We start from the raw sequence: 13,882 nt of genomic DNA on the forward strand, positions 1-13,882 counted from the left end.
ACAATTCCCAAAACGCAGCAGGAAAAGAATCCCAAAAAACAAGTTAAAAAAAAAGAGAGTTTACAATACCATCGAAGTGATGACGAGTGTCGGTCTGGTTTGATGGCCTGGAATGGCCAATGCCATCCCTGCTTGAACTTGAGCAGATTCTGGGGCATGAGGCGCTGAGAGCAAAAGCTAGCTGTCTGGCCGTGTGCTTCATGTTGCCCCAGGTAGCTGCTGAGGTTAACTCGGAAGCAGGTGCCAACAGCCAGTGTCTTTTGCTCAAGCATTGCAGTGCAAATGACTTAAATGTTGCAACATGCCTAGCACTGCAAGGTCTGTCTCTGTCTCTGTCTGTCTCTCATAAGCGCGTATGAGGCCGCAGCAACCTCAGCTGTTGGATCAAGCTACATTATTTTGGGCAGAAGGCGAAGGTCGATTGTTTACCTGCTGTAGCCAGTTGCCCCATTCCAGTCAGTATACAGCCTCTCTGTGCGCCAAATGACCGAAGAGAGAATTGGCATTGACCAAGGGTCTGTAAACAACTTTGGCATCTGTAGCGCTAACTTCGACTTGCAGGGACTTAAAGTTGATTCGCCCATCTTTCCGAGATGACTTTGTTGCCCATCATGTTAAAGGCTATGATTGCCATCTAGGAAGAACCAGCGATGGCTATGGTGCATGAAAGACTCCGCCACTAACATGGGTCCGAGGCTTCGAGGCTGGAGCGATGATTCAAAAGAAGAAGCGCCCCACAAATTGCAGGAGGGTTTGAGCGCTGTACATAAGGCTTTGCAGAGGAGCAAACCCCATAAGGAGAGAGAGAGAAGATGCGCCATGGAGAAAATGGCTATGGCACAGGGAAGGGCTGGACTGTCTTCTTCTCGTCCTCCTCCTCTGCTTCTTCTTCTTCTTCTACTTCTTCTTCTTCTGTAGAATTTCCATTGCTGGCCGAGAAGATGGCTATGGCGCAGGGAAGGGCTGGACTGTCTTCTCCTCGTCCTACGCCTCTTCTTCTTCTTCTAATTCTTCTGTAGACTGCGGTCTTCCCTTTTGTCGCAGCCTTTTTTGGTCGCCTTGGATGTCGCCCCCGTTCCCCGCTACACGACACCGACCTCAGTTTGTATAAGAGTATAAATTTGCTCTTTCTGCCGCAGCACAACGTCCCATAATCAATTTACAGCCTTGCCCTTTTCCCCTCCCCCTCAGCCCTTCGTTGTCCGCTTCGCGACCCTTGGTTGCTGCTGGGTTTTTCCCTTTCTGCCCCTTGCTTTCTTGCAATCAAATCTTCTCGTGCTCTAGTCGAAACTTCCCTCTTACGCGACCGCATTGGTATTCCAACCTTTTGTTGCCATATAACGCGACTGCTGAACGTGGCACTTGGACAACCGGGACAGCATGAAGCCTGCTCTCGACGAGCTCTCCGACGACGACTGTGAAGAATTTAAGGTCAAGGTTTCGCGTGTGCTACCCCCGGCTGCCTCGTTGCCACGTAAAGCTGGTGTCGACAATGGACGAAGCAGAACCAAGTCAGTAAATTCTTTTCCCTCTCTCGAGTCTTTTGCCTTTCAGTCGAAAGCCAAGGCAGCTGCCGCCGTCCAGGATATGGAAGACGACGCTTTCGCCATAAGAAATTCTGGTAGAAAACGCAAAGCCAGAAGATACGTAGTTTTGGATGACAGCAGTGACGAGGAGTTTGACCCTTTGAAAGAAAAACAACAAGAGCTCGGAAAGGGGATTGAACTGAACTCTTCGCCGGAGCAAAAAGAGAACGGTGTGAGTCTGGCAGATGATGAGGCGATAGCGAGATTGCTTCAAGATGAAGAACTGGCCATTGTCAACCCGGATATACATACCCAAGAGACGGAAACTTCAATGCCAGAAGTTGACCTCATTGGCAACACGTTGCAGAAGTGCGATGAAATCGCTGCATCGCTACGTAAAGAATTGAATATTGGAAGCTCATCCAATAATATGGAGTGTGCTGATAGATACGCAGAGGTGGATGTTTCGGTTGCCAAGATTGTTTCACAGGTTTGTCCTCGAGCCTTCCATGTTCAAGTATGCATGAATGCATTTCCCCCCCCCATCTTTCTGAAATATTTTGCGAAGTGGTGCCTACTGAAGCTCAAAGAGTGGCGTTCTTTTGCACTCTTTAATGATACAAACACTTTTGCGCTGGCTCACGTTCCTGTGGAAAAGAGTCAAGAATCCTTAATGTTTTGTTATGAGCATTTGCAGTGTTCTAAACGGCTTGTACTTGTCTTCAGGCAGATGTCTGTGCTGCTTGTGGCATTGCGGAGACTGATTTACAGCTAATTTTGAAACCTTATCAATTGGTGGGGGTCAATTTCCTGTTGCTACTATATCGCAAAAACGTTGGAGGAGGTATGAGTCTCAGACTTTTACCTTTTCAGAGGTTTATGTCTCGGGAGGCTGAAAGAGTAGATGGGTTGGCCAATGTTACTGGTAAATCGCTTTTAACAGGCTCGAAACTCATAGCTTGTTTGATGAAACAGTAATGTCTGTACTTGTAGTTTGTAGCTCACAGTTCAACTATGTATATCTTGTAGGGTGAAGCCTCGTTTGGCATTCCTGCAAAATGCATCAGCTAAACTGCAGGAGTAACTTTTCGAGTAAGGACATCTCTATGTAGCTGCCAATGGGCCTTACTAAGACAATCTCGTTTAAAATGCCATAACTTAGAGATTCCTTGTTCGAAGCACCAGGGAGGTGTCTTGAGAGTTTATAGACGATGTACTTTTGGCATGGATCGTTGATAGGGATGCTAATTCAAAAATGAGGGAAGTTGATTAGTGTCTGAGGGAATGTGTCTCGCAAGCACATGAGGTTGTTCAGGGGCACAAGCAGATGATAGGGCAGGAAAGAGGTCAGCACCTATATCAAATTTGCTGCTTGTATGTATGTACCTACATTGTGAAATCAGCATTCAAAGCAAGCGTTTAATGAGCCCAAGGAAGATATATATACTAGAAAGTTTGCTTGCTGGAAAAAGGGGGACCTTCGTGGTAGTTATGCCTCACGAATGAGGTCTCAACCCGAGTAAACAGACCTTTAAAGGTATGAGCATATTTTGAGATATACTGTCTGGAGAAAAGGTGCCTAGTTGGTCAGATTCAGCCCAGCATGCCTTTTTGTGAAGGATAGTACTATTAATGCTGAGTCATGACAGGTTTGGCTTGTCATGATCATGTACCTGTGTGCTGGCAGAGTTTGTGTTTGTGGCAGTGATATTTAGACTACTGTCGGTAGTGTGGCAAAATAGCTGCACCAAGAAGAAGCAAGTGTTTCTAATGCAAGCCTGCAAGAAGCAAAAGGCAGATCTGAAAGAGGACAACCAGTCTGATAAAGAGCAGGAGTCATGAGACGGTGATTGCAGGGATAAACCTGATGGTGGTGATGGGAATGGGGGCAGAGAGCAGAGTGTAGAGTGAGCAACATGTTGAGAGGGTCCACAAACTGTTGTTACTATAAAATTTAGGGTTATGTACTCTTAACCCAAAATGGACCAAAATGAAAGCCCTAGGGGGAAATGTGAGAAGTGCAGCGGATCTGGACAGGAGCAAACCACACATGAACTAAACTGAAAGGAGAGAGAGAGCAAGACAAATGCAAGGGATCTCAGGACAAAACCCCCGAACTGTGGGAAAACCTCTGCTGCACAACTACCCCCCCTCAGCTGGTTGTCTGTGGGCCAACCCTTACAGCCCATGGGGGCTGACACACAGCCCTATAAATGGGCTCCTCCCCCGCTGCTGTGAACTGCCCTGAGGTGGGCCGACCCACCAGCTCTAGGGCTGACCCCCTCTGCACATAAGGGCTGGCCCTCAGCCCCATAAAAGGGGCTGATCCCGTGCCCTAGACAGCTCGACTGAGGGCTCCACAGGGCCGACTAGCCTGCCCAGCCTCCTGCCCTATAAAAGGGCTGCTGGGGCCTGGTAACCTGCCCCAAAGGGTGGCCTACTGGCCCCCCATGCTGGCCTACACAGAGCACAGCAAAGGGCTGCCAAAGCCACAGTCAAGCAGCCCTTTGCAGGCCCAAAACAGCTGCGACCTGACCTGCCCCCCCCTGAGGGCAACGGCCTCCTGTGTGCCATCAAAGCAGCCTGCCAATGTGTCCACTGACCCATCCTGGAACATTGGGGGGGGGCGCAGTTGAGTATATTCCATTAAAACTGGACACCATTAAATAAATCACTTCCTATGTGTATATGCATGTGTGTTTATCAATGCTTGTATTTGTGTGTGTGTGTGTGTGTGAGAGAGAGAGAGAGAGAGAGAGAGAGAGAGAGAGAGAGAGAGAGAATCTGGTGCATTTTGACCTTTTCTGATCTTGTTATTGCTTCCCCCTTCTTTTAAGGGGTTGCAAATTGTAATATAACTCTCACTGGACTTCAACCCCCCCCTGAAAAAAGTGTGTGAGAGTGATGAGTGATGAAGGCATTGTGTCCATTTGAATATTTTATTTGGAGAAGGTAATCCCAAAATTCCGGACTTTCTCCCCATTGTGTTTAAGGGGAGATGAGAGGGGCCTTTATAGGGGTGACAAGGGAGTACTGCTCTACAGGCTCAAACAGGCTCATCCTAGATTACGCAACCACCGAGCAAGGCTCAAATTGATATGATAGGAAAGTGCAGGGAAAGTGTTGCTCCTCCTGAATAGTGAGTGATGTAAAAGAGCTGGACAGGAACCTGCAGAGCGTGTGACGGCAAAAGGTCTGCGGATATATAGTGATAGCCTGTTAAATGGTCACCAGTTTAGCAGTAGTATGAGATGTCCTGGAGGGTCTTTCAAGTTTCATTGATATTTTTTGGTGATTGCGCTGTACATACTCTCACTTATTGAGTGTAAGTCCTTTGTAAGTAGCAAAAGAATCAGTGTCCTTGTCACCTTAAAGTTTAGTCTTGGAGTCTGCTGATGCAGGGTTATTGCTGTTACAGCTATTCTGGCTGATGAGATGGGTCTGGGGAAGACAATTCAGGTAATATAAGTCTTTCATTGTATCAACATAAATGAGTAAACTTAACTTTCTTTGTGTAGATCATATTGATGATTGAATAAGGTATGTTTCCATTTGTACAGGCCATAACATTTCTGGCCCTCCTGAATTATTTGGACAAGGATTCTGGTCCACATTTGATTATTTGCCCAGCTTCTCTCTTGGAGAATTGGGCACGAGAGCTGAAGAAATGGTGCCCTTATTTTTCTGTCATATCATACCATGGAGCTGAACGCGCTGCGTTATTCAAGGAATTGAGTTATATTGGGAAGGCGGGCAGGTCTGCACCTTTCAATGTAATGCTTGCATGCTATTCCCTATTTGAGAGACACAGGTATATTACTGCCTTTGCGCATCCTTTTCTGTGTTTGTTTCTTTATTTCCTTAGTTTTGTGGGTGGGTTGGTAACTGTGCGCATGGAATGAACACTTGGACTTCTAATGTGGCATGCCAGTCCACAGCAAAAAGACGATCGAAAACTTTTAAGGCGGTTCAAATGGAGCTGTGTGCTTATGGATGAAGCTCATCTTTTAAAAGATAGAGGGAGTTCACGACGTAAAAACCTTTGGGCTCTAGCACAAAAGGCTAAGCAACGCCTTTTGCTGACGGGGACACCATTACAGAATGACCTTCAGGTACATATGTATAAGTCTGGCTTCAAAGGAGACTAGCAGGATTGATTTTGTGCATATGCTTATTGAGCTATGCTCATCGGAGTAAGGATTTCTGGGGGACTGGCAGGAATTGTGGTCTCTTTTGGAATTCATGGTTCCAGAGGTTTTTGATTCTGGAGACTTCGATTTGAAGAAGATATTTGGGAATAGAGCCATTGGCAGTGATGCTCCAACAGAGGACACGGACCTTATCGCTCATATCAAGGCCATATTAGGGCCTTTTGTTTTACGCCGCTTAAAGTCAGACGTCATGAAACAACTTGTGCCAAAGATTCAGGAGGTAAATATCTTATTAAGGCATTTATTGGATTCAACATTGTTGGGGAGCTAAATGGCAGAATATTATGTGCTCATCATTTTTATGATAATCTCAACTCCTCATAGTCGCTCAATTTTATCGTGCAGGTAAAGATGTTGGAATTGTTGCCAGATCAAGCTGCTGCTTATAAGGAGGCCATTGAAGAGTATCGAGCAGCAGCGCACATGGCTCGCTCAGCCAAAGCAGCAGCAGCAACCCTGAGTAATGGAGCTGAACTTCTCCCTCGGCGTCAAATATCCAACTATTTCACGCAATTTCGAAAGGTTCATTGCTCAAACTTTTATGTAGCCTGCTTTTTCCATTTCATTTGTTTGTTGCTATTGAAAACATCATGGTTGATTGTTCTGTAATGCTTTGCTAGATTGCAAACCACCCTTTACTTGTGAGGCGCATCTACACTGAAGGAGATGTTGACAGTTTGGCAAGAAAATTGCATCCTATAGGGGCTTTTGGGTTTGAATGTACACTGGAACGGGTGAAAGAAGAATTATTGACGTACAGTGACTTTGCATTGCATAGGGTAAAATCAAAACTTCAGCCAGGAATGCTGTTTAAGTTTTGAATTCATTTCTGAGGTTTTTTGTAAAACTGTTTTCATCAAAAGTACATAGCAACGGTCCATTTTGCATGCTCCTCCATTTTATTTATATTTAAGGTGGCTCCAGATCTTGATAGTTATATCAGGTGTGTCTGAAGGGAAACAGCAGCCATTATAAGTTAAATTTGTGATCTGTTGTTTGAAGAAGCAAAGATAATATTCCACATAGATGGGGAATTGATGAGGAAAGAGAGATGTGTTGGCAATGGCCCACCCCTTAACGCAGTTTTACCGCTAGCTGCTGAATGAATTTGCAATTGCTCATCACCCAAGTGATGCAAATTGCCAATCAAGTTGGGTGTATTTGGTTGACTGATAAACGGTGGAGTGAACATCACTTCACCGTTTGGTTGACTGATAAACGGTGGAGTGAACATCACTCCACCAAATTGCCGATCAAGTTTGGTGTATTTGGTTGACTGATAAACGGTGGAGTGGCTACCAGTTTACCTTCACAGTTAGCAGGGCAGTCATGTGCCCTAGTAGGGATAGCCGTTTGCCTTGTTGTTACTTCCAAGAGACTAGACCCACTTTTTTGTGCCTGTGCTCTGAGTAGCAGTCTGAAATTCCGATTCAGGTCATGAAATCATTATAAACCAAGGCATGCTGTCAAATCTGTTCTACTCACTCCCCCCACCTTTCTTCCCTCCCTCCCTTTTCTCTTCGTTATCCAGGCTGCCAAAAGACACTGTTAACTGCACGCATGTGTGTGCATCTATGCAAACATGCATACGATTATAAAAGTATGCATCGGACATCCACACACAGTCACACTTGATGTGTTTGTGTTTTGTGTGTGTGTGGAGCGGGAGGGGGTCTTGAAAAAGTGTTAATATGCTGGTTGAGTCAGAGCAGCCAAGTTTATTTGAGCACTTTGACATTTGATGTTTGCTAGATTTCTGCATCTCATGGGGGCATTGGAAGGCGAGGAGCTCTTTCCAACAGTTATGCTTTAAGCTCAGCAAAATGTCAGGTTGTTTGCTATCTATTGTCTCATAATTCTGTCAAGAGTGGCTTATATTAGTCTCAGCTGATGGTGTGTTCTTTTTGACACACCATTTCAGACATTGTCGAGACTACTGCCAAAATTAAAGCGGGAAGGGCATCGTGTACTCATCTTTAGTCAATGGACTGGAATGATGGACATTTTGGAGTGGGCTTTGGACGTGATGGGATTGGAATACACACGTCTTGATGGCAGGTAATGAAACTAACTCATTCATGTGATCACTGTGGGATTTACATTCATTAATCGCTTTTTTCTCACACGTATGCACTTGCCCTGCGCACACACTGTCATTCACAAACTTATACATTTATGGGAAAACTGTGCATATTGCATTGTGTATTCTTAGATCAACTTATGGACACCCTGTGCATGCTGTGCCTCTCTCTCTCTCTCCCCCCCCCCTTCCCCTTTCTTTCTTTCGTTTCACTTTCAGCTTTTTTAGCTTATGTGGTGTTTTATAGGGGTGTGCTAGACATCTTTGGCTGCATCCTTTAAGAAATTTAATGTTATTCTCTAACACAATCCAAGTTGCATCGTTCAAAATACAATGTTGCAATGGTATTGCTCTCTTTGACTAACCTACTCATAAAGCCTAACAAGATTCATACTCTCTTCCTTCTTTTTGAAATATCATATAATCCATGAGGAGTTTGAGTTTTTTTGTGTCTTCCTCTAATGTCTTTATACAGCTTATAACAACACAATACTGAAGCATTATGCAGTGGGGGGAGAGAGAGAGAGAGAGAGAGAGAGAGAGAGAGAGAGAGAGAAGTAGAAGTAGAAGTAGAAGTAGAATTTATTAATGTCTGCGGGGGGCCAAAAATGACCCATGGGACCATCTCAATACAATGTAAAGAAAGTTTCCTAAAAAAGATGGGTCATGAATCTATGAGTTCCTGATGACATGTAAAAAGACAGGTGACAAAAGATCCCAATGCTGTCATAGAGGCAGTAGAGAGAACTGATGTCAACTGAAGGGAGTCCTCTAGTATCTGCTGGTAGTCCTCCCTGATATGTGCATATCGGGGGCCCTTTAAAGCTACATGTGCCTCCGTCTCAACTGACTGCAAGTCGCAGAGAGTACAAACTCTGGCGTGTTTGGGCTGATGCATCCAAGCTCCCTTCTCTCTAGCAAGCGTATGAGATCTAGTGCGAAACCTGGCTATATTTCTGCGATATCGCAGAGAGTACAAACTCTGGTGTGTCTGGGCTGATGCATCCAAGCTCCCTTTTCTATAGCAGGCATATGAGATCTGGTGCGAAACTTGGCTATATTTCTGCAATAGAGAAGGGAATAGGTGTGGTAATGTAGGGTTGAGCAGAGGCCTTCATGGACATGTATGTAGACCAACATGAAGGGTTTATGCTGTCTTGATAATACTCCAGCTTTGTCCTCTTTTCATTTGTCAACCAGTGGGTCTGCAAAGTGCTCAGTAGGGACATTTGAAATTCTTGCATGGTGACCTTTTCAGGCGGCATGGTCGAGAGAGAGAGAGAGAGAGAGAGTGTATCAAAGTCTTCAGAAGACCGATGGGTCTATGAGACTGTGAAAAACCTAGTACAAATGAGTTGTTTTAGTCGAGCTAGTTAATGAGCATCCACACCAATGCAAAATGCAAAAAATGCAGAACGGTAGTACTAAGTCCTAAGTACAACATAGTCATGTCGATGGTCGACTATATATCAATCTCAGCATCATCATCAACATCATCAGCAGGACATCAGGGTGGATGAGGCAATGGAGGCATGAAGTTGGCAATAGAGTGCTGTCGGCCACTCAAAGGTGCAGTCCTGGCACGTCTCTTGGTCGTAGCTCTGCGTCTAACCAGTGACCCTCGTCGGTCGGGCTCCGATTCTAAACAAGAAGGGGATTTCCCCAAGTGTGATCTGTGTGTCAACCCTCTGTCTAAGCTGTCGGGTCACAGGCTTCGGGTCACTGTCATGTCGAGGCCTCGTCTCGTGGGGGTCCATGTGATCTGGCTGAAAGAACTCCGTGATAGAGCTCTGAGAGGGATCAAACCGAGGAAGAGAGAGAGAGAGAGAGAGAGAGAGAGAGAGAGAGGTGTATTAACGTCTTCAGGAGACCTCGCGGGTCTATGAGACAAGATACAAGATATATGTAACCCATACAACCCACTGTGGGCTGAGGCAAAGGGCTCACTAAGGCCCTTGCTGAGTGCTAAGTGCTAAAAATGCAAAGAGTAGTACAAAATATAGTAGGAAAAGAGTAATCAAGTATTGCTCAGAACCAGAGCTCCAATTACATGTGCAGGTTCTATATAACCTGGCTCCTTGATGGCCCTCTGATTAATAGTTGCAAATGATCAAAAAGGTCAATGGGAGCAAAAGACAGAAACCGTCATGCTCATAACACCTATGTTGTGAAAGTTAGATCTTAAAAGAAAAGTATGTTTTTCGAGATGAGGAGCAAGCTTTATATGATCCCATCTGATCACACAGTTTCAAAAGGCTATTTCATTTGCATTACATGAATGGACTTGATTATTGTCACTCTTGTAGATGAACCTAGGTAGGTCTCCCTGTGATCTTCTTATAAGCCATGCTTGCTTCAAGAAATGTCTAAAGTTGTCTTGTAGAGGCATTTTGAAGACATATGCCATGTTGTCTTCCATGTGAATGAAGATGTGCATCCAAATATTTAGTGATAACGATTTTCAATGCTGTCCCATGTGGGGTATGAGAGATGCATTTTTTGCAAGGGTAATGCAACTTTGGTTATTGCAATAAATTGGGATGCCACTTTGTGGTGTGACAAGTAAGGCATCACCTTCCTAGAAACCTCACCGATGTATATATTCCATAGTGGCTGCTTTGTTTGTTGCGTTTAGGATAGAGAACTTTGGTCTCTTGCTAAGCCATGGAATACACGTGGAGCCCGATTTTAAAGAGAAATTTGACACGTAGCATCTATCATCACATATTATTCCTAGTTTAAATTAACAAACCCTTGGAAATCCAAGTCACTAGCTCTCACACTTGCGATAATAGACCAACCAGCTCATCAAAGTCGACCACTTGAGAGAATGCTGCAAGGTGTAACGACGATACCACTTGATGAAGCGGGACATTAAGAATGATAGAGACCAACTAATTGCCTCTTTTGATCTCATCAATGTTTGCTAGTTTGTCGTTCAAATCTAAAAGACATGCTCCGTCATATGGTCATGTTCCTTGGCCATATATTACAAGCTTCTTTGGCATCCTTGCAATGTTAACATTCTTAATGATATGCTTGCTTATTGTATTGCAATGTGAGAGAAAATTTTGAGGATTCATGATATGATACCTCCACCCCCACTCCCACGCCCGCGATCATACCTCATTGATGCCTAAGAGGTGGCTTCCACCATGGAGGGCACATTGGCATTGAATTTCATATTTGGAAAAATAAAGTCTTTCAAAAATGCCAAAAAATTTGAAGATTGACCTCACTTGGAGGTTAACTGGCACCTCTTGGGTTGAATTTAACTGTCTTGACTTTACTACTTTTTCTCTATGGAGCTGTGGTCTTTATTTGATTTTAAACATTCCTTCAAGTTGGCCTTTGGAGCCTCTTAGCCTTGTTTTTTGTCATGCAAGTGGTTGGTCGTGCAATGGTTTCTCTAATCCCTTGTCATGTTGATTGTCTTGATGCTACTGCCCAAAAAGAGGAGCCATTCAACTTTTCACTAAAGTTGGTTAAATAAAAAGACAGTGAGAAAGAAAGAAAGAAGTTCATTGAAGGTCTTCGAAAGGGGCTGGAGGGTCTATGAGACTGAAAGAACTTGATACAATGAGCTTATGAGCTGAAAGGGTGGAGCCTCTAAGTGGGCATCAACACCCAAAAATGAATACAACATATCCATAAACATAGAAATACCAATACGCTGAAGTTGTGACTTGCCACATGTGCATAGTACATGTAGCTCCAATTACTCAGTCACAATAAACAGGAGCAAAGCTATGCATGTAGCATAATGCACCAGGAAAGAAGAAAGCGTTCTTCCTGCAACAACAAGCAATGCTCAGCATGAGGTTGTGCCTGTGAGCGTGGCGTGGAGAATTGTAGACAAGGCTGAGCATAAAGAATCATATGGCAAGCAAGCAACGATGAAGAGTAAGTTCAATGTTGAACTTACAGATTCGATATACTGTGAGTGTAGAGAATTGTATGACAAGTTTAGCGCGTTGCGTAGTGAATTGTATGATACGGATGCAAGCAATAACTTTGAATAGTAAGTTCAACGTTGAACTTACAAGTCGGATTGAAGTCTAGAGTGATTGAATGTGAGGGCTGTCTGATTGTCAAAGAATGAACTGTATGACTGAATCATACAATGCAATTGAACGTTAAAGCTTTTTTGTCAGGGCTGTTTGGTGGGCACGCCATGGGCAAGGGCACATGAATGGCTTGGCATTGATGGCTTGATGGTTCATAGGGCAAGCAAGTTGGGTCATGGGATGAGCAGGTCAGCGGCGCAATGCAAGTACACTTTGTTAAAACCCCAAATCACAAGGCTTTGGAAAAAGCTCCAATCTAAAGGACCACTAATTTGGCCAGCATTTCGAAACGTTTCTTTCCCAATGAAACACGTTTGTTGTGACTATGAAAGACATTGGATATGAATTGTGTCTTTGGGCCTGATGTACCCTGCTTGACTGCTCTAACATCTCTGCCTTCCCCTTAGTTATCTGTTGTGCAAATTCAGCAGCCTTCTTCTTCATAGTGGCGTGCATGGCTACCATTTTCTTTTCATTTTTGTGATTTGAACTCCTCCACTTGCACGACCTGGTTAGTATGGTGATAATTGGTGGAATAGGCAGTCTAGCCATGTGAAATACAAGACTCGCAAAACCATTTACATATACATTCATACTACCACCTCTAATCACGCTCAGGTGCTGATGTCATGGACATTGAGAAGGCCAACCATGGTGACCTGCATCAGCCTGAGGTCGAGGAATCTAAATTCGTGACTTGATGGAGATATGTGATCACATGTAATGCTGGGGACTCCGAACTCAGCCAAGTTGATTTGGTGTGGGACTGACGGTTTACGTGGATCATCCACGCCAGTAAAAGAACTTGGAGCCTCTCCACCCAAAGCCCAGCTCAACTCTAATGGAAAAGGCCCGACATGGGTTGCCATACTTGCAGCTATGCAGGCTAAAGAATCCAAGAAAAGAGACTTGGTCTGGGGATCCTTGAAATGAGATTGAAAGCACCGGTTCCCAAGCCTGGCAAGCGTGGCATACCCCTTGCTCAATCAAGCCTGCATCGCTGGTCTCATTGTGAAAATCGAGCCAAAGAAAAGCACTCCTAGGTATATTTTGGTCGCAATGATCTCTGGCGGCAACCTATCAAAGGTGAATTGCTTTCTATGTGTGACTGCTCTAGATGTGTTGAAGTTCATAACCTTGGTTTTACAAAAAAGTGTGAAGTGTATTCGAATGTCACTGGAGGTCCCAACTTTGTTTGGGGGGGGGGGGAGAGAGAGAGAGAGAGAGAGAGAGAGAGAGAGAGTTAATAACCTTGGTTTTACAAAAAAGTGTGAAGTGTATTCGAATGTCACTGGAGGTCCCAACTTTGTTTGGGGGGGGGGCAACATATACTTAAGTTGGGGCTGTCCACCATGATATGACTATATATGATGGCCTTTTGAGATGGCCATCATCTGGGACGCTACTCGCTTTTCACATGGCGGGGGAACAAGTACAGTGGGCTATTTGATGGGTCTCCTAGGCTTTGTATCATGAATACATGACTTGATTGTACTTCCTCTCCCACTTGGCACTGTTCACTCTTCCCTAGCAACTAGCATCTCAGCTATTACACCAGCCACAAGGAGAGCCCCTCCCAAACCCACTGGTGTCCAGATCCATTTTGACTATGCTCTTAATCTAGTCTATGTGAGCCACTTGGCCCATGAGTTTCCACCTTATGATGCAAACCTTGCCTGTGCCTCGGACAATCTTATCTCAGTGGTACAGGACGTTGCTACTAGATCCTTTCCTACGACTCGATTCGCAGCACATGTCCCAACTGGGAAGATGCCTAACTCATGGTTCGATGATGAGTGCAAGGAGATGAGATCTCACCTGACATGTGAGCAAGTGTTGGGCCATTTGATGACACACGAGACACTGCGGATCTCACAGTGATTAATGTGTCATACGAGGTGGGCTTTTGTCTCACACAGAATGGATGAGGTGATTTGACCATCCTGCCATTGGGTGGGGGCTTCTATTCGAGGTAAGCCGCCTATTCCCATCACAGAT

At 44.7% G+C, this 13,882-nt stretch overlaps 1 protein-coding gene across 1 annotated transcript in view; it reads left to right on the forward strand.

Annotated features, from left to right (window-relative positions):
- Positions 1-404: 404 nt before the first annotated feature.
- ETL1 (SNF2 domain-containing protein / helicase domain-containing protein) overlaps positions 405-13,882 on the forward strand; it is a 39,577-nt gene continuing 26,099 nt past the window's right edge. The window contains exons 1-10 of the mRNA XM_087398429.1: positions 405-2,016; positions 2,253-2,370; positions 4,945-4,985; positions 5,087-5,337; positions 5,458-5,638; positions 5,745-5,957; positions 6,083-6,259; positions 6,358-6,516; positions 7,490-7,567; positions 7,659-7,795. Coding sequence (XP_087254555.1) covers positions 1,381-2,016; positions 2,253-2,370; positions 4,945-4,985; positions 5,087-5,337; positions 5,458-5,638; positions 5,745-5,957; positions 6,083-6,259; positions 6,358-6,516; positions 7,490-7,567; positions 7,659-7,795 — 1,991 coding nt within the window. The 5' untranslated portion in view covers positions 405-1,380. The remainder of the gene's footprint in view (positions 2,017-2,252; positions 2,371-4,944; positions 4,986-5,086; positions 5,338-5,457; positions 5,639-5,744; positions 5,958-6,082; positions 6,260-6,357; positions 6,517-7,489; positions 7,568-7,658; positions 7,796-13,882) is intronic.

This window comes from Dipteris shenzhenensis, chromosome 27 (genome assembly GCF_047967505.1).
Source record: "Dipteris shenzhenensis isolate YYH24624 ecotype China chromosome 27, Dip_SZ_1.0, whole genome shotgun sequence".
Taxonomy (NCBI): Eukaryota; Viridiplantae; Streptophyta; class Polypodiopsida; order Gleicheniales; family Dipteridaceae; genus Dipteris; species Dipteris shenzhenensis.